This window comes from Stenella coeruleoalba (genome assembly GCF_951394435.1).
Source record: "Stenella coeruleoalba genome assembly, chromosome: 14".
Classification (NCBI taxonomy): Eukaryota; Metazoa; Chordata; class Mammalia; order Artiodactyla; family Delphinidae; genus Stenella; species Stenella coeruleoalba.
In genome coordinates, this window is record NC_137160.1 from 66,031,497 (window position 1) to 66,051,806 (window position 20,310).

Sequence of the window (20,310 nt, forward strand, 5' to 3'; positions counted from 1 at the left end):
TTTAATCCCCACAAAACTCTTGTAAGTTAGATTACTACTGTTTCTGTTTTACAGGTGAGGAAGGCAGGCACAGAGAGGTTTAAATAACTTGCCTAAAGTCACATAGCTAGTTAGTAGTGGAAACTGAATTCTAATTTTTGTAGTTTCAGTTAACAGTCTTTACTCCTAATTCCCCCCAACTATACTGCCTATAAAGCATAAAAGGGAGGAATAGGAACTCAGCACCATCTTATCCTTTGGCCCTCACCCTCAATCAAAACTTGGTTAATTCTGAGAAGGTACCTGGCTAGGAAATCTCTCCATGCTTTTCATGGAGGGTACTACTCATTAAGGTGTATATTCTATAATAGATTCACTTAAAAGCAAAGCTGGGATCAGTAAAAAGAGATGCTCTGGTTGTGCTGTATAACCAGCTGGACTCTATTATAATGCTCAGAAAATGACCAGTCAATTGGGAAAAATAAGAAGGGCTATATAAGATTTGAATATCAACTGACAAATAATATAAACTGTTTGAGGTATAGTACCTGGCACTTAGCAGGACCCACAGATGTTGGGTATTAATTGGCATAAACAGAATTACACCTATATTTTTAAGCTATATTTACTGGCATTGCAATACATCAGAAGTTGACAGCCATGAAAATCTGTACAAAATGAAAATTTAGATCACATGTGCAAATAATTTCAGTTATGTAATTAAAAATAAGCTGATTTTAGATATGCAGCTCTTACTACAGTACCTGATACATAACAGGTACATAGAAGTATTTTGTTTTTGTTTTTTTTGCGGTACGTGGGCCTCTCACCGCTGTGGCCTCTCCCGTTGCGGAGCACAGGCTCAGCCGCTCCGCGGCATGTGGGATCCTCCCGAACCGGGGCACGAACCCACATCCCGTGCATTGGCAGGTGGACCCCCAACCACTGCGCCACCAGGGAAGCCCCATAGAAGTATTTTGAATGAAGAAAAACGAAATCAAAACAAATCCTAAACTATGTAGAGTGATGAACAGGAGCATGACATAGAAAAACCTTGGTGAAATAATCAAAAGTGTGCTAAGGTGAAAGTGTGTAGCCTTAAATGCATTCATTATAAATCCAAAGAAAAATCAAGCTAGAGTGAAACAAATACAAAAATATGGAAATTTCCATAAAAGTGGAAAGTAATGAAAGAAAAGCATTGATTAGTAAAACTTAGTAATTGTCAAAGAGCAAAAATATTTCACAATATCTGTATCAGAATAATATGAATCCTAGGATATGACTAGTCTAAATGACCCTTAACGGACCAAACTAACAGTCATATAGGTTACCTTAAAAATGCTATTAAAAATGTAGTCTAGAAAGAGCAGCTGAAACATACCAGACTGCAGTTCACAGTCTCCTCCTCTTGACTAGCTTAGGCTGTGGGATGTAGCGGCAGTCAGCTGAGTACCAATGTGCATAAGGGGAGGGAGGGAGGGACTGGTATTAGAGTATCCCTGCTGGCTCTGGTAAAAAATGACTGACTAGATAAACTCAAGATTCTTTTTGGGTTCAAAATGCTCTAGCTTCTTGAAATTGGCATTTATAGTAAGTGGTGTGTAAAAGCGACTGTCTCTACTTATGTTTTAGCTATAATAAAACTTAGCTTCTCTAACAAACAAAGTTGGTCACTGATCAAAATATGGAAATGACTTTCTTAACACTTACTGTCAAATCTTTAGAAAATGTCCAGATACCTTATATTCACTTCCTTTACTTTTTCATGTTCCTCCTGTGTATCTTCTGGCTTTTTTCCTATACAATATGATCAGAGGAAATAAAAACAAAGTGCAAAGCTATTTTTACTATTTTTAAAATTTCAAACTCTTTTCAAAATTAAAATATTTTAAACAGCTGTAGCTTTTACTTTTAAAAATTCCTGTTTATCACCAAGGTGGTTGGGTTTTGGGTACAATTCCCAATTTTTCACAGTGAAACATCACTATAATGCTTCTCCTATAATTTAATGATTGCAAATTAGTGGACTTGAAAGTCAGCATTTGCTGGCACAGCCTGTTTGTTTACAATCATTTTGTATTCATGTCTGCAGGGTTTGCCAGTACTTGTCAAAGCCAAATCCAATAAAAAAAATTGGTCTTTGCCCTAAAAAAAAGAAAAAAGAAAAAGTCAGCATTATTTAAGGTATGAGAGTCTACAAGTGGAATGTGATTGAAACTGTTGAATAATACCTAAGAAAATAGAAGTACCCCAAGTAATCAATGTCTCGGTCTTGTGTTCAAGAGAATTATTTGTGGCTTAGATTGGGCATGTGTTATGAGAAAATTCTTCCAGATAAGAATAAAAGAATAAATCTAACCTTCCACTGCTGAACTTTGACTAGAAACTGGGGGTTTTAGACTTCAGATAAAACAAAGTCCCTAACTCTGTCATCTGTGTACCAGTCTTGAGAAAAACCTGTTTTCTGTTTATGCCTTATTGTCAAGGATGTGCCTCATTTTGGGATTGATATTTGCTTTATCTTGTTTTTTCTAAATATTGATAAGAGAACTGCATAAAGGTCATTTTGGATATTTAATTAGATTTATAATAGGGTACAACTGAAAATTTCATTTTCAATGCTTAAATTTAGTTTTTAAGAAGGATTGGTAATAGAAATTGCTGTTATGAAACAGCGTTGAAGAAATTACTTCTGATCATAGTGCATCATTTAATTGCTCTTATTATTAAACCAAAAACTATGGAGGTCAGATCTAAAAGAAAACAAACACCTGAAAACTTTCCATTAAGTTCAAACAGATATTAGAGATCAATTAAAAGTTCATCTTTCACATTCTGACTTGGACTTTGATTAGGAAATATGACTTGGAAATATGATCTTTATGAGCTCTACTTTTTAGCTTTTGGGTTCTGAAATTGTCAGCATTGGATTTCATGATGTTTATTACAACCTTGAGGTTGCTGAAGTCTGAAGCAAGGGTTTTCTTTCATCAGCTCTCCATACCTGATGCTTAGTTGAAGGTCACTCATCAGCTTGGCAATGGAATGCTTTACTCTGGTGCTGATTTTGATTTCAAAACTATACCCTCTTAGAACATTGATGGATTTTCTAATGAGGCAAAAATAGAAAACCAGAACACTTTCTGTAGCACAGATGTTTTGCTTTATATGCTTAGAGAATACATGGTTGGTTATGCCCAAGTTTGGGTTACTCAGAAATGATCCAGGAGGGGAAGAAAAGTTAAAGATGATCAGAATCCTAAGTTCTGAGGGTGTTTGCCTTCAGGTCAGCAGCATCAAAGGAAGTTTCAAAGTAAGTGACCCTTTCTTAAAATTTGAACCTTCTTGTCCTTTTCACCTAGAAACTATTATCTTAGCTTCTTTTATCTTTCCCTTTAGATGATAGAAGATGTTTTGGGAGAAGGGTCAGTCTCTGCCAGTCGATTTAGTAGGTGGTTCTCTAACCCGAGCCGATCAGGAAGCCGATCCAGCAGTCTTGGGTCAACACCACATGAAGAGCTGGAGAGACTTGCAGGTAAAATTGCTTCAGGTTCTGGTCTTAATGTAGACTGAGCTTTCCCTGATATGGTTCATTTTGTCTTCATTAGTCAGGGGTCCATTAAAGGGTTTCTGGATACTGAAAAAACCCTTCAATTGGTGTCCTTTTAATACTGTTGAAGATATGTTTCTGTGCTTTATTGGGACCAATTAATTATGAATATATTTACTTGCAATACTAGGTCTGGAACAAGCCATCCTCTCTCCTGGACAGAACTCGGGGAATTATTTTGCTCCTATACCATTAGAAGACCATGCTGAAAATAAAGTGGATATTCTAGAAATGCTACAGAAAGCCAAAGTGGATTTAAAACCTCTCCTTTCCAGCCTTTCTGCAAATAAAGAAAAGCTTAAAGAGAGCTGTAAGTTTTTATTAGAGTCTGCTTTAGATATTTGAAACATTTGGATGCTCTGTCTTAATGGCAGAATTGGTTCTAACAGACTGCTATCTCATCAAAAGTCAGATAATGGTGGGTTTTGTTTAATGTTCTTCAAAAAAACTTTTTATCAAACAGTACCACCTCTTTGAGAATCTGGTAGTCACTGGGTCACAAGCTCCATGGTAAGAACTTTTCTTCTAAGTCCTCCTTACCTGGAGCCTGAGTATAACACTCCCGTGAATGTTGTAGTCCTCCCGAGCATAACTTGGCAGCTCCTCACACCTCTGCCCCAGTCTGCCATGTTCTTGCTTAGGTTATTAAGCCCTCAACATACAACCTTCGTGATATATTAATCATAGTGCAGGTAGCACTCTTTCTCATGTTGGGCCATCTGGGATTCCTGTCCCTGGTAATAAGTCTCCAAAAGACTCATTATAAGAAGTCCTCCTGCAGGATCTCAGTGCCTTCAGTTTGTCTGTTTTTGGTGTCAGCCTTTTCTGACCACCTCAATTCAACTGTGAAATAAATTATTTTCACCTTAACCATCATGGTATACAAAGAGAATTCCTACCACATATTCCTTTGCTTCGCTTAACCTGGACTTTTTTCAACCTTTCAGCACATTCAGGGGTTGTGCTTTCAGTGGAAGAGGTAGAAGCAGGGCTCAAGGGCTTGAAGGTGGACCAGCAGGTGAAGAATTCAACTCCCTTTATGGCAGAGCATTTAGAGGAGACCCTGAGTACTGTGACCAGCAATCGACAGCTCAGAAAAGATGGAGATATGACTGCATTCAACAAGCTAGTGAGCACCATGAAGGCAAGTGGGACTTTGCCTTCTCAGCCCAAAGTCAGCGTAAGTATTTGGCACAAACCCCAACCTTTTCTCCTTTTCCCTCTTTCTATTCCACTTCCCACCCAATAAATGGCTTTTAAAAAAGGTATTCCGAGTAAGTTGGAAATTCTTTAGTAGTCAGTTGGTCCTTGCTACTTTTGTGTGTTTTTTAATTATTGCTATACTGTCTGTTACTTGAAAAAGCAGGCTTGTGGTTAATCTGTAGTTACTGTGCATGACAGTACAGCGATTGAAAGATTCAGACATAACTTGCTTATCTTAACTCACTGCTGAAAAAAAAAAGGTGTAAACATACCTTTTGGAATGAGCTCCAGAGAAGGTTTTCAGTTTATTCAGCTACTTAAGTTAAAGTAACTTACCATATTTTTAGAGTAAAATCTTTTCACAACTTCTAATTACTCCCAGATACCTGAGATTACTTGCTTTCTTGATTAGGCAGTTGACAGGTATACATATCATTTGTAAAGTATCTAAGATGAATTTTTCAAGACAGTTGCATTCTGTTAATTTACTAATAAAAAAAAGCTGTGACTCCAAACTTATAAAACACCTTTAGACATGAAGTTGGGTTACAAGGTGACTGCATGTCAGTAAATGCAGGTGTGTAGCACATACTGGTCTTTGTCATAACACATTTAGAGGGCGCCTCTCAGCCATGGTCTATGTGTTACTGTTGCTAACCCTTGATGATACAAAGTGAAAGGGAAATGGTAAATCTGAATAATAAATAAAAACATAGACTTACTCTAGTTGCTATGTTATAGCAAATTTACCAAACTGAGTTTTGCCTCTTGTTTTTCCTGACACCTTCTTGTCTGAGAGCTATAGGTTAACCATGGGAGAAGTAGCTGTTTCACTGTGCCTTGTACCAGTGGAGGGCAGCTGATTTTTGATGTTTCTTTTCTGACCAGCTGTTAGTGCTAGATCCTAACAGACGCCATTGTTCCTGGCCTACCTACCTGACTCTCTGCCTCTGAAAGGAGGCATCTCAGATAGGTATAAGATAGACTTATTTCTGTGTATCTGACCACACCATGCCAGTAATAGGGGAATGTTCCTTGTAAGCTGCTTTAGATAATTTCCATGCAAAGAATTACTAGATATAAATGCTTTCAAATGAGGACCAGATTACAGGACTGCAAACTATCCTGTTCTGCTTTCTTGTTATTGGGTTGGCCAAAAAGTCCATTTGGGGTTTTCTGTGATTTAACGGAAAAACCCAAACAAACTTCTTGGTCAACCCAGTACCTTTATGTCATGGTGATTACGTGCTGACTACAGTGGTAGGGATCAAATCTTGTAAATAGCCACTTTTATTGTAAGTAAAGAAATGGGAGCAGGGGAATTCAACAGTTTACCTGATGCTTTTGAACATCTTCTTTCAGATATGATTCTAGGGTTTGATATTAACACAGTTGACCCGGAGTTGTGAGGATAACTGGTATGATGTTGGGGTTTCAGTGCTCTGAAATATATCTGGCTTCAGCTGAGGGAATGAGCCTCAAACACACGCATAAAGGAATGGATGATATAATTTAAGGTGCTAGGCAAAGAGTAACACAAACTCAACCTAGAAAAGAAAGCAACAAGAAAATAATGTAATAAGTGTACCGGGCATTATCCCAAAATATTACTTGATTTGCATATTGTTGTTTAAGTCATGGAGTTCTTCCAAGCTTTTAGTTACTGTGACTGTGTTATGTATACTATTTCTGATTGCCTCTGTTTTGGTTCAATCATATTGTTTATCCCCAAAATAGGACACGTTGGTTCAGTCTAAACTCTATTTCAAATTAAATTGTAGACACTATCTTCCAAATATAGTAAGCCATGTAGTATAAAGTTGCCTATTTGTTTTTTTTGGGTTTTTTTAAATAAATTTATTTATTTTATTTATTTACTTTTGGCTGTGTTGGGTCTTCGTTGCTGGGTGCGGGCTTTCTCTAGTTGCGGCGAGCGGGGGCTACTTTCCGTTGCGGTGCACGGGCTTCTCATTGCGGTGGCTTCTCTTGTTGTGGAGCACAGGCTGTAGGCGCACAGGCTTCAGTAGTTGTGGCACGCAGGCTCAGTAGTTGTGGCACACAGGCCTGCTCCACGGCATGTGGGATCTTCCCAGAGCAGGGCTCGAACCTGTGTCCCCTGCCTTGGCAGGCGGATTCTTAACCACTGCGCCACCAAGAAAGCCCGCCTATTTGTTTTTGTTAAACGGAATTAAATGACTCTTGAGGAGATCTTATTAAGATCATTTACGGTCAGTTCCAATTCCAAAACCAGCAATGAAACACTTGGATATCTTTGGGCTATTTGTCACTCCCGAGGACATTGCTGTGGACCTTGGCAGTTCCAGCTTGTGGAAGGGAAACTGACAGAGAAAGCACTTCAGGCAGAGCTAAATGGACACAAGGATGTCCTGAAGCACCAGAGGTAATACAAGTTCGATGCAAAATATAACTGCTGCTGCATTAAAAGAGCTAAAAGTGGAGGATATGAATTTTGCCCTGTATATGAGACCCATTTGGAGTAGCTTGTTAAAAAATAATAAAGTTTAAATTTCCTGAAATATGAAACTCTGAAATATAACAATTTTGGCCAAACTCACATGTTATTACTAGGTTTTTCGTACCATCTATGGTCTATAAATCTTGTTAAAGACAATGGGTAGCAAAGGTTGCCTCAAATTAAAATCTATAGATTATCAAAATTTCCTACTTGTGCCTTCTCAGTAAATAAGTGTTCCCCTGTTTCACCATTTTCTTTTCCCCTTCTTTTGGTCACAGTGTTAGAAATAGTAAAATGGACTTAGGGTTACCACAGAAAAGACCTTGTCTGAGGGTCTCTGAGTGGACTTTGCACGTACATGTGAAAATTCTTTCTGTTCCGAGATCTTTGGGACCTGTGTGATGAGAGAGTGGGACAAGTTGATCTGACTTTTCTGTGATATGGACATCATTCTGCTGTTAAGTGCCAACTCCCTGGGGAGTTTTTATGTTTTCTTGTGGTGGTCCCCAATTAATAAGTTTAGTAAGTAAGAAGGTTAAAACCAGTTTTCCTTTGATTTTTTTAGCGAACGCTTGAAAGCCATTTGATGTCCCCTGCTGAGATTCCAAGCCAGCCTGTCCCTAAGAACATCTTGCAGGTACTTCACAATCTTATACCGAGGCCTTGGAGTCCTGAACAGTAGTCCTCCGAACTGGTTTTGTGTGGTGGTCCACCTTTGGGCCTTAGAGAATGATCCATGTTGCCCAGCAACGAAGGATATGATGTTGCTGCCTGACATAGTTCTGTGTCGCTTGTTAATCTCAATGTGGGGTGGGTAGGTGGCTAAAAAAGATGATGAAGTAAGCGCTTGGTTTCCAGTTTGCAGGTTTGCAATTTCTATGGAAATTTAAAGTATCTAACTTATATTTGTAGCACTAACTTAAAGGAAATGTTGGTAGCTGAACATTCAGAGCAATTTGTTGAATGTACATGTGCCAAGTCCTTTAGTGCAACAGGAGGGAGATTCATCATTGGCAACCTCTGACTAGGAGGAAGAACTAGGTTTGTTCACAAGGATTTGACTTTTCTGCCTTTAGGAACTTCTGGGTCCACCTGTTCAGAGACCTGCTTCTTCCAATCTTCTGAGTGGCCTTATGGGGAGCTTGGAGCCTACGACATCTTTACTGGGCCAAAGAGCACCCTCTCCTCCCTTGTCACAGGTGTTTCAGACGAGAGCAGCCTCAGCAGACTACCTTCGTCCCAGAATACCATCACCAATTGGTAAATGCTTTTGTGCGTAGATGCCTATCTGTTATCATTTCCCCTTCCCTTCCCCTAGGTTATACCTTTTCCTTAAAACTGGCAAAGTCTTTTTCATGGGTATCCTTGAAGAGTTTAAAAAGAAATGTGTTAATTTGTTATGATTTTTTCAGGGGGTGGTAAGGACACAGATGTGGAAGATAGTTTATTATCCAGCTGCCCTTCTAGATAAATAGGTTCATGGTGAAGTTTTGTACTTTTTCTCTTGAGGTTGATCTAAATTGGATCCAGCTTTTTAGTCATCTTCCTTATTTTGGGAATTCAATCTAGAAAAGTTAATTTGGCTCCATAGGTTTTTCCTTAATAGAGAAGTCAGAGTAGTGGCTCTCTACCAACCTGGTGAAGTTGTACACGACCAACTGGGAGGTCTTGTGGCTAATTCAGAACATGAATGGAAGAAGCACTTCCAGAAAGCTGTCTTAGCAAAGTGTTGTACACAATCTCAGTGTTCTTGCACCTGCGACCACTTTAGGCTGCTGGCTGCTCTGGCCCCTGCCAGTCATACCTTGAGAGGAAGTTTTTGTAATCTTTCCACAATTAGGGAGATATAACGGAAAGAGTATGAACCTCAGAGCACTGGCCTCTGCTTTGGTATCAGCTGGTGTGGTTGCAATGGGCCAAATCACTGGCTAGAAAAGCTATTCTCTCCCAGATAGAGGTCTCGGCTCTGAAAGAAACAAAACTGACAGCTTAGCTGGGAAGATAGATACCAGCAGTTTGAGTCATTAAGTGCTCTGATTGAGGTCCACAGAAGAAGAGAGACATCATCAGCCCAGGAAATCAGTACTTCCTGAAAGAGATGGTGTTCAGCGAGGAGCAGCATGCATTGGTGATAATGCCTCTTGGAGGGACAGGTGCTATCTTGACATGCACTGAATCTTTAACCTTCCCAACAGGTTTCACACCAGGACCACAGCAGCTTCTCGGAGATCCATTCCAAGGCATGCGCAAGCCCATGAGCCCTGTCACAGCCCAGGTCTGGCTGAGCTCTTTCTCAAACTTAATCTGTTGCTTGCTTTTTACCCTTATTGTTGCTTGTGGGATAGAGAATTAAATTGCTGCAATGCTTGGAAGTGGTTTTGAATTATAACTCAAGCTCAGTGAAGGCTAGAAAATTGGTGAAATTATGTCATACTTAAATAGCTGAAATTCTGTTCAGTGGATGGCAGCATAGTTTAGTCAGGTTTGCAGTATTTAATTTCCCTCAGCTGCTGCTTAAACATACCTTTCCCAAAAGAGCAAAGAGAGACCTTTGTAGAAAGTGCACTGACTGTCATTCTTCTGCTGACCCCCCTCTGCCACTTCTGTTCAGCAGATGAGCCAGCTAGAATTGCAACAGGCAGCTTTGGAGGGACTGGCCCTGCCACACGACCTTGCAGTGCAGGCAGCAAACTTCTACCAGCCTGGTTTTGGCAAACCACAGGTGGACAGAACCAGAGATGGATTCAGAAACAGGTAAATTATTAATCCTACCCTTGTGGAGATTTGCAAATTAGTTATCCATAGTATAACTTCTGTTTTACACACTGATATATTATACAATATATGGTGACAGTTCCATCTCCTGAATGTTCAGTAGAGGAAATCGTATGATTGAATTCTAGTGCAGGGGCATAGGCTTTTCATCCTATATAATTTTATTTATATTTTTCATTTAGCAGATTCGTTTTTACACATGTAGCTAGCATAGCTACTTATTTGCAGTTATGCTTATGAAATGATGAAAAGTAAAACTACACCTAGCTTCCTCCCCCTCAGATTCCTTGTTGAGTATCAAACTGTGCCTTGATTCAGGTTTGTTGGTCAGAACTGTTAACAAATGATTACTGACTTCACTCTCCTCCCATTCTCTCCACTAGTTTCAACAAGTAGTGAAATGAAATGAACCATAAGTTGGGGAGGAAAGGGTAGCAATATTGTTCTTTTTTATTGTAAAATAAAATAAGCAGAAAACTGCATGAAGCAAATGTATGGCTTATTGTAAGGTAAACTCTCGTTAGCTACCCAGAAGCCCTCCTTGTGCCTTATCCCGATAATACCCCTTTTCTCCAGAAGTGACCATTGTCCAGTCTTTAAAAGTAATCACCACCTTCGTATTTTTAGTTTTATCACCAAAATATGCATCCTTGAACACTGTACTCCTGCCCCATATAGTATTTGGTACTTAAGCCGTATTTGTTTTGATGTGATTATTAAAATTGCTGTCTCAGTGTCTTCCTTTAGCTGGTTTTGTATGTTGAAACTTTCAGAAAACATTGGGACCAGTAAGTACCCCATTCCGTTGCATAAATGGGTCTGATCTATAGCCCTCAGCCTAAACAGAGAGCTCAGGACTGGTCTGCCAAGCCCCTTCACTGGACTTCTGTCTACAATGTAACGATTTGTTGACCTTCAAAGCACTTTTGATATCCACAATTTAATTTGCTCTTGGCAACAACTCTGTGAGGTAGATGGGGTAAAGAACTGCATTTTACAGATACAGAAACTTAGGTTTTTAAAATGTGACTTACTTGAAGCTAGCAGGTAGATCCAAGTCACTGTCAGTGGAGCCTTCAATTTTTAGATCAAATGGCAGGCCTTCCCTGAATACCGTGTACACAATTGTGTCCCCCAACAGATATGGTTTCTCCTTGCCTTGCTTTATTTTTTTATTGAACCTATCACCTTCTAGCATATTTTTTTTTCTGTCTCCCTGCCCATAGTAACCCTTCTATCCTGCAAACACAAGAATGTAATGAAGCCAGAGATTTTTGTTTTGTTTACTGCTGTATCCCCAGCACCTAGAACAGTGTCTAGCACATAGTAGGTGCTTAAATATGTTTATCAGAAGGAATAAATGATAGGTCGTGCAGAACCACCAGATTGGAGGTTACCTCTTAGTCACCCAGAGTACTACTGTCTCTCTCTCCCCTTGTCATCATACTCATAGAGTCTCAGGGTGGCAGCACTGGGGCTTACCTGGTACAGACTGGAAAGAAGCCATGAGTTTAGGATTCCCATCTGCTTATGAGTCAGAGAACTTCCAGAATCATTGACTGTACTTGGAGCTTTGGCCTTTGCAGAACAAGGTCTGACATGGCTGAAATGCAGTGAAGCTTTGATTAGCCAGTGAGCTCACATAGTTCATTCTTCTCTCAGCCTGTTTATGTCATCAACTGTTTCCTGTTTTCTTCCAAGTTAAGAGAGAATAAGTAGGATGTCTGGGGAGAGAAGGGAAGTCTGCTCTTTTAAACTTGATAAGGGAAGCCTGGGACCAACCCTGTGTGTAGACCAGGAGTAGCGGGGAATGCTTCATGTAACTGGGTCCTAAAATAGCTCAAAGTCTTGGTGCTCTATTTGACTTGAATCAGTGTCTCACAGAGCCTCAGTTCTATGCCAGGCACTGTACTACTCAGTGTTGCTCCCTACCTTCTGGAGCACAGCCTGCCCTACAGAATAAAGGCCCTCCCTAGCCTACCTCACTGGAATAGTCAGCAAGTAAACTACACACTAGCGCTGGATAACCCTACATTCCCAAGGCCTTCCCGAGTCCCTGTACCTGTTCCTTCTACCTGAATCATTGTTCTCCGTCTGTAGTTTATCATTGGCACACTCAATGCAGCTCCTTCCAAGAGAAGCTTTTGCAAAGTCCCTGCATCGTAGGGGTATCCTCTCATTCCTTCTACCCCTCATTTTCCCATTGTACTTTGTTGGTACCCTAATATTGACATTCCTTGTTTGCCCTAGGTTAGTAAGTATCTCCCCTAGATGAGAGTTCTTGCAAGGCCCGGGACCATGTATCATTAAGCTTTTGTCTTTCCTCAGAACTTAGCACATGGTTTTGCATATGTTAGACACTTATTAAATGCTTGGGAAATTGAATTGAAGAAAGGAAATGGGATGCTTCCTAGGCTGGCCTTGAGTTTTATGTGGTTTTAGAACTTGGAGTTTGAGCAGCTTGGGGCTCACACTGATAATTGGTTTGTTCACAGGCAACCGCGAGTGACCAAGTCACCAGCACCTGTGCACGGAGGGAATTCCTCTGCCCCTGCCCCAGCCGCCTCCATCACAAGCATGGTCAGTGACCTTTGCCTTTGTGAATGACTCCTAGGCTTCTCCCTGTTCGGTTGTGCCTATGTTGGATCACTGTGTACCCCAAAATGTCCTTGAGTGCCTTCCACAGGAGTCAGTGATTTAATAGACTTTTATGCCTGCCTATTTATTAGGCCCTCCCCTCTCAGGATACAGTCTAACTCAGGATTGTAAGTTCTAGTGAAGCCCCTACCTTGGGGAAAGTGTGTTCCAGCAGATAGACCAGTAAGGGCCAGAGCATACAGCGTGGTGTGATATGTTCAAACAAATGAAGAATTGGAGTGGGGAGCAGGGGGGGACAGGGGTAAGGATAGGAGGTGAGGTGACTGGGCTTGGAGCATGGGAAGTCCAGAGAAACATGGTGGGAGTTCACGAATTCAGATTCAGGTCTCAATACAAGTTAAGGCTGGGATAGAGAGGTTTGCTTACTTGTGGTGACAAGTCAAGTTTTACAGCCGACTCGTGTACCAGCATTATTTACCTTTTTTAGGTTTCATCCCCCCACAGACCTTTATCACCTAGTCAAAGCTGATAAGGGGAAAAGACTATTGCTCTGTACTTCAGGACCTCAAGTGGGTCTTTGCACTAAGCACCCTGAAGGCAGGATCTAAGAGCTTTTCTGTTCATAATTCATGCCCTGTCTCCTGTCATCAAGGATTTGGGATTGTTTAATGAGAAAAGTTGCATGCATAATAAAATCATCAATGTAAAAGTAGGCAATAAAGAGGTGGGAACAAATGACCCCAAATAGTGAGTACTGGTGGCTGAGGAGACCTTTAAGAACATAATTGTGGATTTTCTGGTAGCCAGGTTAAGATGGGAAACACTACGAGTATAGAGAAATTTAGGTTCTGTGGTTGTCGCTGAAATGTCCTTTCCTAGCTGGGAGGGCTGCTGTTGCAGGGTATACTTCTGGCCATGTTCTTTCCCCCTTCCCAGCCTAATCCTGAAGCAGAGGCTGCCATAGGCAGATCCCCATCACCGCAGACAGGTAGATTGAAGCTTCTGTGCTTCAACTACCTTTATGCTAGAGCTAAATCTACGTTTTGATGAAATTGTGAGCATGGGATGGTGCACTTGGGCCACCGCCTATTTGGCCCATCCTGTTGCTTTTCTTCCAGCAGCTAGAGACCAGAACGTTGGAGTTGGCCTCTGCCACATGTAGCCAGAAGGGGACTCTTCAGCTTCAGTAGTTTGGCCAGTTGATTAGGAAAGGCATTTAAAGAATGTGTTAATACTGTTTTTCTCTGCAGCTTTCTCCTTCCTTCACTCCTACCTCAGTGATTCGTAAGATGTACGAGAGCAAAGAGAAAAGCAAGGAGGAGCCAGCATCTGGAAAAGCAGCTCTTGGTGACAGTAAAGAGGACACTCAGAAGCCCAGTGAAGGTACTGCAGAGCTGTTGAGGATGTACTGCCCAATAAAGTATGTGACAGAGCATCAGCCTGCAAAGCCCTGGGCAAGACCCCTGGTTGCTTTGGACCACAGTTCTGTGTCTTAACAGTGAGAAGGGTTGGACCAGCTCACAGTTACTTAAGCCACTTGAAATTCTGACCAATCTAACCGTGGCAGGCATGAGTGCTGGTATTAGGAAGAACAAGCATTAGTTTAGGATCCTTATTTTGGCTTGAATTATTAGTACATTTATTTGGCAAATTAATAAAAGTTCAACCAGGTTTATTTCTGAAAGGTTCTCTCCAGTCTGTGGAGACTAATCATCTAATAAAATCTGCAGTGGGTGAAGCATATAGGAGGTGTGTGAGAGCCTTTTATAAATATGTAGAAAATGTAAGAGGTTTTTAGGGGTTGCACAGTTGGGATTTTAAGGACATAGTGAAACAGATTCTAATGAGGGAGGTTTACATAGATCTAGAGTATTGGTCTGAGAGCTTTTTGCCTGTGAGAAAGCTTCTGAGAAAAAAAGAAAAAAGAAATCCTGTTGGTCCTACTAAAAGGCAGTTCAGATTCCTTCACCAGACTATAATTACTCTTTAAGCTTTCTGTTGTGATGGATTTGCATAATTTTACTCACTTGATTTTCCCCTTAGACTAAAAAGCATGTTAATCCCAAGCAGCTGACTAGGATAGGACTAGCTCCCACACAGATGCAGACCACAGGCATATGGGCAGACCAGGGTGCCCAACTGAGTTAGACCACCAGACCTGATATGCCAGGCTTGCTTGCCCATAGCTATTCCTGGATTGGGAAGGTTATAAGAACAAAGATGTGGGCTTCTTAAAAGTTACCTCATTTACAACTTAATAGTCTTTGGTTTTTTAGAGTGTAGCAAAAATAAACTCTTGCGGCAAGGTGTTGGAAGACTGGAAAACTTCGGGTCTACTCCCAGGTCTGTCCTTAACTACCCATGACCTTGACTAGGCCTGTTCATAAGGCCAAACGATGGTCCCTACGATGCAATCCTCTAAATCTGTTGAGGGGATCAAATAAGGATTGTGAGCTTTCTAAGAAATGAGTTACTGGATCATTGGGAGGACAATGTATTTGAGGAAAGTTTGCCAATACCAAAATATTCTCTTTCTGGATCCTTACAGAGAACCTCCTGTCATCCAGCTCTGTGCCCACTGCTGATCGAGACTCTTCTCCCACTACAAATCCCAAACTATCAACCCTACAGCGGTTTTCATGTTCCACCCCACTATCACAGACCAGTCGTTACACCAAAGAACAAGATTACCGACCTAAAGCAACTGGGAGAAAAACACCCACCTTGGCATCCCCAGTTCCAGGAACACCTTTTCTCCGCCCTGTGCACCAAGTCCCCCTTGTCCCCATCGTTCGGCCTGCTCACCAGCTTCACCCAGGGTTGGTCCAAAGGATGCTGGCCCAGGGAGTACATCCACAGCATCTTCCAAGTTTGCTCCAAGCTGGTGAGTTTCTGACCTGGCATGATGACAGTTGCTAGAACTGATGGTTTTCATCCCTAAAAAGATGTTACTAGGTTTTTTCCATTTTAACCAGTGGGTCCAATCTGATCTATCCCTTAGTCGATTAAAAGATTAGGAACCTAGCATTGAGGATTCTTCATTCTTAATAAACTTTCTGATTAGCAAAACTGTATAGTCAGGCTTGAAAATTTCCAGGTAGATTATTTCTCACCAGTTTCTTCTTTCTGCCCAATAGGTGTGCTTCCTCCTGGGATGGACCTGACTCATTTACAGGGACTATCTGGCCCAATCCTGGGTCAACCCTTTTACCCTTTACCTGCCACTAGTCACCCTCTCCTAAACCCTCGTCCTGGGACACCTCTGCATCTGGCAATGATGCAACAGCAGCTACAGCGCTCAGGTAAGTTCAGAAATGGGCCAGGTGAGCTGAGGATGGGCTCAGGCTTAAAGTTTTTGAACCAGTTTCCAGTGAAGGGGATAAAATGACACTGACCATTCACCCTAGCAAGACTGGGATAAGGGTGTAATCAGAGAATAGGATGAAGTAAACCGACCTCTGTGGGATTTGGAATTCCTGTGAAGACAGTGGGAGAGCCAGGTGTGCTCTGGCTTTTTTTTTTTTCTTTTGTCCCTTTGCTTCTTAGGAGAGGAGGCTGAGAATCCTCCTGACAGATTCAGCATAGGGACTGCCGAGAGTAGATGCTCTCTCGCCAGCTTATGTCATTGCTTCTGCTTGTCTTGGGAAGTAGTGGGCATGTCATCTAGGATGGGCTCTCAATATCGATTGCTTCTGAATAGCTCAGCTTTCTAAGGTACTGTCTTCTGGCATTTTGCAAAGGAATTTCCTAAAGAAGCCTAGAATCAATCACGTGGTAAAGAATTCTGTTTGGAGTTTCATGGATAGGATTTGAGTGAAGCAGGGCCTGCTAGAGAACTACCTCCCCTCCTTGTGCTCTGAATGATAACGTTCTTATCGCCACAGTTCTTCATCCTCCAGGGTCTGGTTCCCAGGCAGCTGCTGTCAGCGTTCAGACGACGCCTCAGAATGTGCCCAGCCGGTCAGGCCTGCCTCATGTGCACTCCCAACTAGAGCACCGCCCCAGCCAGAGGAGCAGCTCCCCCGTGGGCCTTGCCAAATGGTTTGGCTCAGATGTGCTACAGCAGCCCCTGCCCTCCATGCCCGCCAAAGTCATCAGTGTAGATGAACTGGAGTACCGACAATGAGCAGGGCAGCAGGCTTGTCTAAGCCTGGACCTTTTGGTGGCACCCTGGTCAGGACTCTGCTTCCTCATCTCATGTTGGTTTATGGGCTTTTACTTTGTAGCACTCTGTGCGAAGCTGTTTAAGGGCACCTAGGCACCTGGTGTTGTCTGCATTATGATGGAAGGAACTTATTAACCAATCGAGTGGAGCCTACATGGTCTGAATACAGGATGCAGTGTTGTCAGTCCTGAATACAGGAAACAGTCTTTTTTTGTAAGATATGTGAATGAAGTGTTGGTGTCTTCACCAAAAGGTGGCACCTTAAGGGTTCTGAGGAAATAAATGTATAGACCCTTATGTACAGACCTGTGTATAAACAACTTTTGTACATACATATAGGATAGCTTTTTTGAACTTATACAGCTGTACATAAAAGTAGCTGATATTAGTTAAGCCTGTGTCAACAGTTTGGATTTTTTTTCACTTGTACATTTGGGACTTTTTCTTTTGGTTGATTAAAGTTGCATATGCTAAGTGTATGAATGAAGTGAATGGCACTGTTGTGTTTATTTCTTCCTGAATCCCTTCCTCTTCACTAGGTTCTTTGAGGGAAATTATCATAAGTTTTTTCTTTAGAACTCATGGAATTGAACTCTGATTTGGGAGAAGGAAACTATGGCCCTCTTTCTTGAGCCTTAAAGACCCCAATGGGCCAGTTCAGGCTGGGCTGACCTTACAGGTAGTATTGATTGTGGCTAATACCAGATGATGGTGTTTAATTTCTAAAATTAAACCCACCTAGTGAAAACTATTTGTTTATTGGGGTAAAAGTCAGCGGTTTGTTGCCTTCCTGTTCTCCAGGTCAAAGTCCCCTATAGGGAAAAATGGGGCCTTAGAGTTCTGATTCAATCCATAAATTTTTTCCATATAAAACTTCCCTCAAGACTCTGGTGCCTGTGTTAACTGATTTCTTGTGTGCTCTACCTCATTCCTCAACTCACAATTATTTTAATTATTCATCTTAACTACATGCACAACATTGGAGAAAAGGATTCTACTATAATACTCTAACTATGGCCTCAAGTCCCCTTTCCTCACTTAAGGTTTTTTAGTCCCACCAATCTGAGGTGACAGATCTTCTTGATTTTTCACCCAGTATCTCGATAACTCACCCAGTATCTCGATACTTGTCTATTTAGGGATCAAAGCTACTTTGACTTCATACTAGAGGGTCAAAAAATGAAGCCATTCTCTGATTCACAGGTGAAATGAGCAAGATGGGTGGATTTTGAGTACAAGGGTGAAAAACAGCCTCAGTGTTAAGGGTGCAGCCTATAAACCTGGAGCTGCCCACCTTGCCCTATATTCTTCCAGGAACACAAGAAAGCAGGTTGCTTTTCAACCAAACCTGGCTTTGTGGACTGAGCATGAGGTCTGTCTCTTCCTAGTACTTCAACTTCATTAGCCCTCCCTCCCTGCAGTAGGATTTGCTGAGTGATTCTTCAACTTCAGAAATAAGCCCTGTTTAGAATTCTCACAAATGCTTTGTTTCTATAAACAAAAGCTGGAAAACAATCTCAAGTAACAGTGGCAGAACATAGACACCTGAATCTAATTCCATCTTTCCTGTGTGTCCTTTCACCTTCCCTTTCATGTTGAACCAATAGTTAATAGGTGTAGAGTGGGGAGGATTGGTTTGAAGCTGCCTGTGAGGGCCTCCTTTTCAGACTTAGAAGCTGGTATGACAGAAATGAACAAATGCAGGCACCAAGCAGAGGGCAAAGCCATTAGCCAATAACTGGTGAGATGGAGCCAGAAGGAAATAAAGGAGTGTTGCTAAGAATAGCACAGCAGAAGCTAAACGGCACAAAAACTATTTTGGTGAATGGAAGAGTAGAGGCAAAAGAGGAAGTTAATGCAGTCTTCAGGAGCTGAAAGCCAGATATAGAGTAAGGGCAATGGAAGAGTAGAGGCAAAAGAGGAAGTTAATGCAGTCTTCAAGAGTTAAAAGCCAGATATAGAGTAAGGGCAGGAGGACTTGATGACATGATGTCTCAGCTAACAAGGTATCTTACGTGGAGCAACTTTGCAAAGTCTAGCAGGCATGAAATGAGTTTAGAAGCAATCAAGACTGGAAGGATGTGCAAGGCCTCCTCAAAGTAAAAAGGCAGAGGGCCACAGAGAACCTTGTGGAAGTTAAGGAGGGGGGTCAGGTAGGAAAGAATAGTGCCCCCACCCCCAAGGAAGCAGTTGAGCAGCCAGTACTTGGAAAGTTAGTAGTAATCAAAAGTAGGGGGAAAAAATGGGAAAGTACAGCCAGGCCTTCTTCCAGGAGACAGCTGTTAAGTATCTTATAAGCCAGGCTCTTAAGATGGAAGGGAGGTCAGGTACACTGGCCTGAATGAAAGAGACAAACTCCAGGAATGAAGATAACTTATTGGAGTAAACTGATTCAATAGTTCTATTCCCTTTATCAACAACTGGTTCAAGAATGGGAATGAGATGCAGAGACAAATTGGCTGGGCAGCTTCTAGGAAATGGCTTCCCCAAAAGATAAAGACTCAGCGCTCTTTAGTATCCTCTGGATACTGATACAAAGCCTGGGACTGAGCAGACATTCTTTGACAGTGAGGGGAGCCAACTGCCCAGCAAAGCCAACAAACTGCAGTGGACAAGAGTAGCTTGATGGAAAGAATCTGGATCCTCAATGACATACCAGCTACCATAAGCCCATCTGAGCTCCAGAAAACTTATGTGAGAGACCAAGTTTTCTTCCATTTCAGCTGGTTAAGTTAGCGTCTGCTATGAAACACAGCTAAAAGCATTCTAAGTAGTTAATGGCACAGGACAGTGAGTCTGCTTAGCTGTGCTATAAAAGATTAGGAAAGAAAAATGGAAATTCACAGGAAATTCAAGCCATGCTATGACAGCCAAACAACTCTAGTCTTGGGAGTTCATGAAGAGAAAGCTTTGCACTATAGGAATAACCCTCGTTGGTGGCCCTACCCCAGGCAGCATTCCTAATACAAGACTGTACCTCTCTCCCAGAACTCCCAAGTCTGAGCCCAAAAGGGAGAGAAAGGAGGGGTAGGGTAATGCTCTCCTCAAACACCAGGGGCCACCGATGGGGGAAGGGGAGGGTGTTGAATGATGGAAGCAAGGCCTGTTCAAAGTACATCCTGAGGCCTTGGATGAACTTGGGTTTCAGCATCCTTCTCTCCCCAACATCCTGGCATTTCATTGCCCAATGAAAGTGAGTCTGAGGATTCCCCCAAAACCCATATGCCCTGGCTGGAAAGTAAACCTTGCTGGAAATCCCATAGCTCAGGAAGCCAATGTCTCTCTGAAGAGCCGGGGTAGGTTCTAAATTATGGCCTCTATCATGAATGTACCAGTGATATCAAGGTCTACACCCTGCAAAGTGACTAGGATACCAGGCCTGAGAGGCTTATCTCCTGGCTGTGGGGACAGTGCTAAACCCAGGCTCTAGGAAGACTATGAGAGGGAAATAACTGTCACTAAGGTAACAGGAGTAACAAGTACTGGAAAAGGCTGAGTATG

The 20,310-nt window shown here is 41.8% G+C and overlaps 1 protein-coding gene across 7 annotated transcripts in view; it reads left to right on the top strand.

The window, feature by feature from the left end:
- EIF4ENIF1 (eukaryotic translation initiation factor 4E nuclear import factor 1) overlaps positions 1 to 19,703 on the top strand; it is a 44,712-nt gene extending 25,009 nt beyond the window's left edge. For 4 of the 7 annotated variants that reach the window (XM_079943152.1, XM_079943149.1, XM_079943153.1 and 1 more), the window contains exons 8-19: positions 3,382 to 3,517; positions 3,723 to 3,902; positions 4,540 to 4,772; positions 7,837 to 7,908; positions 8,348 to 8,531; positions 9,467 to 9,546; positions 9,883 to 10,025; positions 12,542 to 12,626; positions 13,895 to 14,027; positions 15,193 to 15,528; positions 15,782 to 15,946; positions 16,529 to 19,701. In XM_079943152.1, the coding sequence (XP_079799278.1) occupies positions 3,382 to 3,517; positions 3,723 to 3,902; positions 4,540 to 4,772; positions 7,837 to 7,908; positions 8,348 to 8,531; positions 9,467 to 9,546; positions 9,883 to 10,025; positions 12,542 to 12,626; positions 13,895 to 14,027; positions 15,193 to 15,528; positions 15,782 to 15,946; positions 16,529 to 16,770 (1,989 nt within the window). In that variant the 3' untranslated portion in view covers positions 16,771 to 19,701. Of the gene's footprint in view, positions 1 to 3,381; positions 3,518 to 3,722; positions 3,903 to 4,539; positions 4,773 to 7,836; positions 7,909 to 8,347; positions 8,532 to 9,466; positions 9,547 to 9,882; positions 10,026 to 12,541; positions 12,627 to 13,894; positions 14,028 to 15,192; positions 15,529 to 15,781; positions 15,947 to 16,528 lie in introns of all 7 variants that reach the window. The other 3 variants (XM_079943151.1, XM_079943150.1, XM_079943155.1) reach the window with 3 other exon arrangements.
- The last annotated feature ends 607 nt before the right edge of the window (positions 19,704 to 20,310 follow it).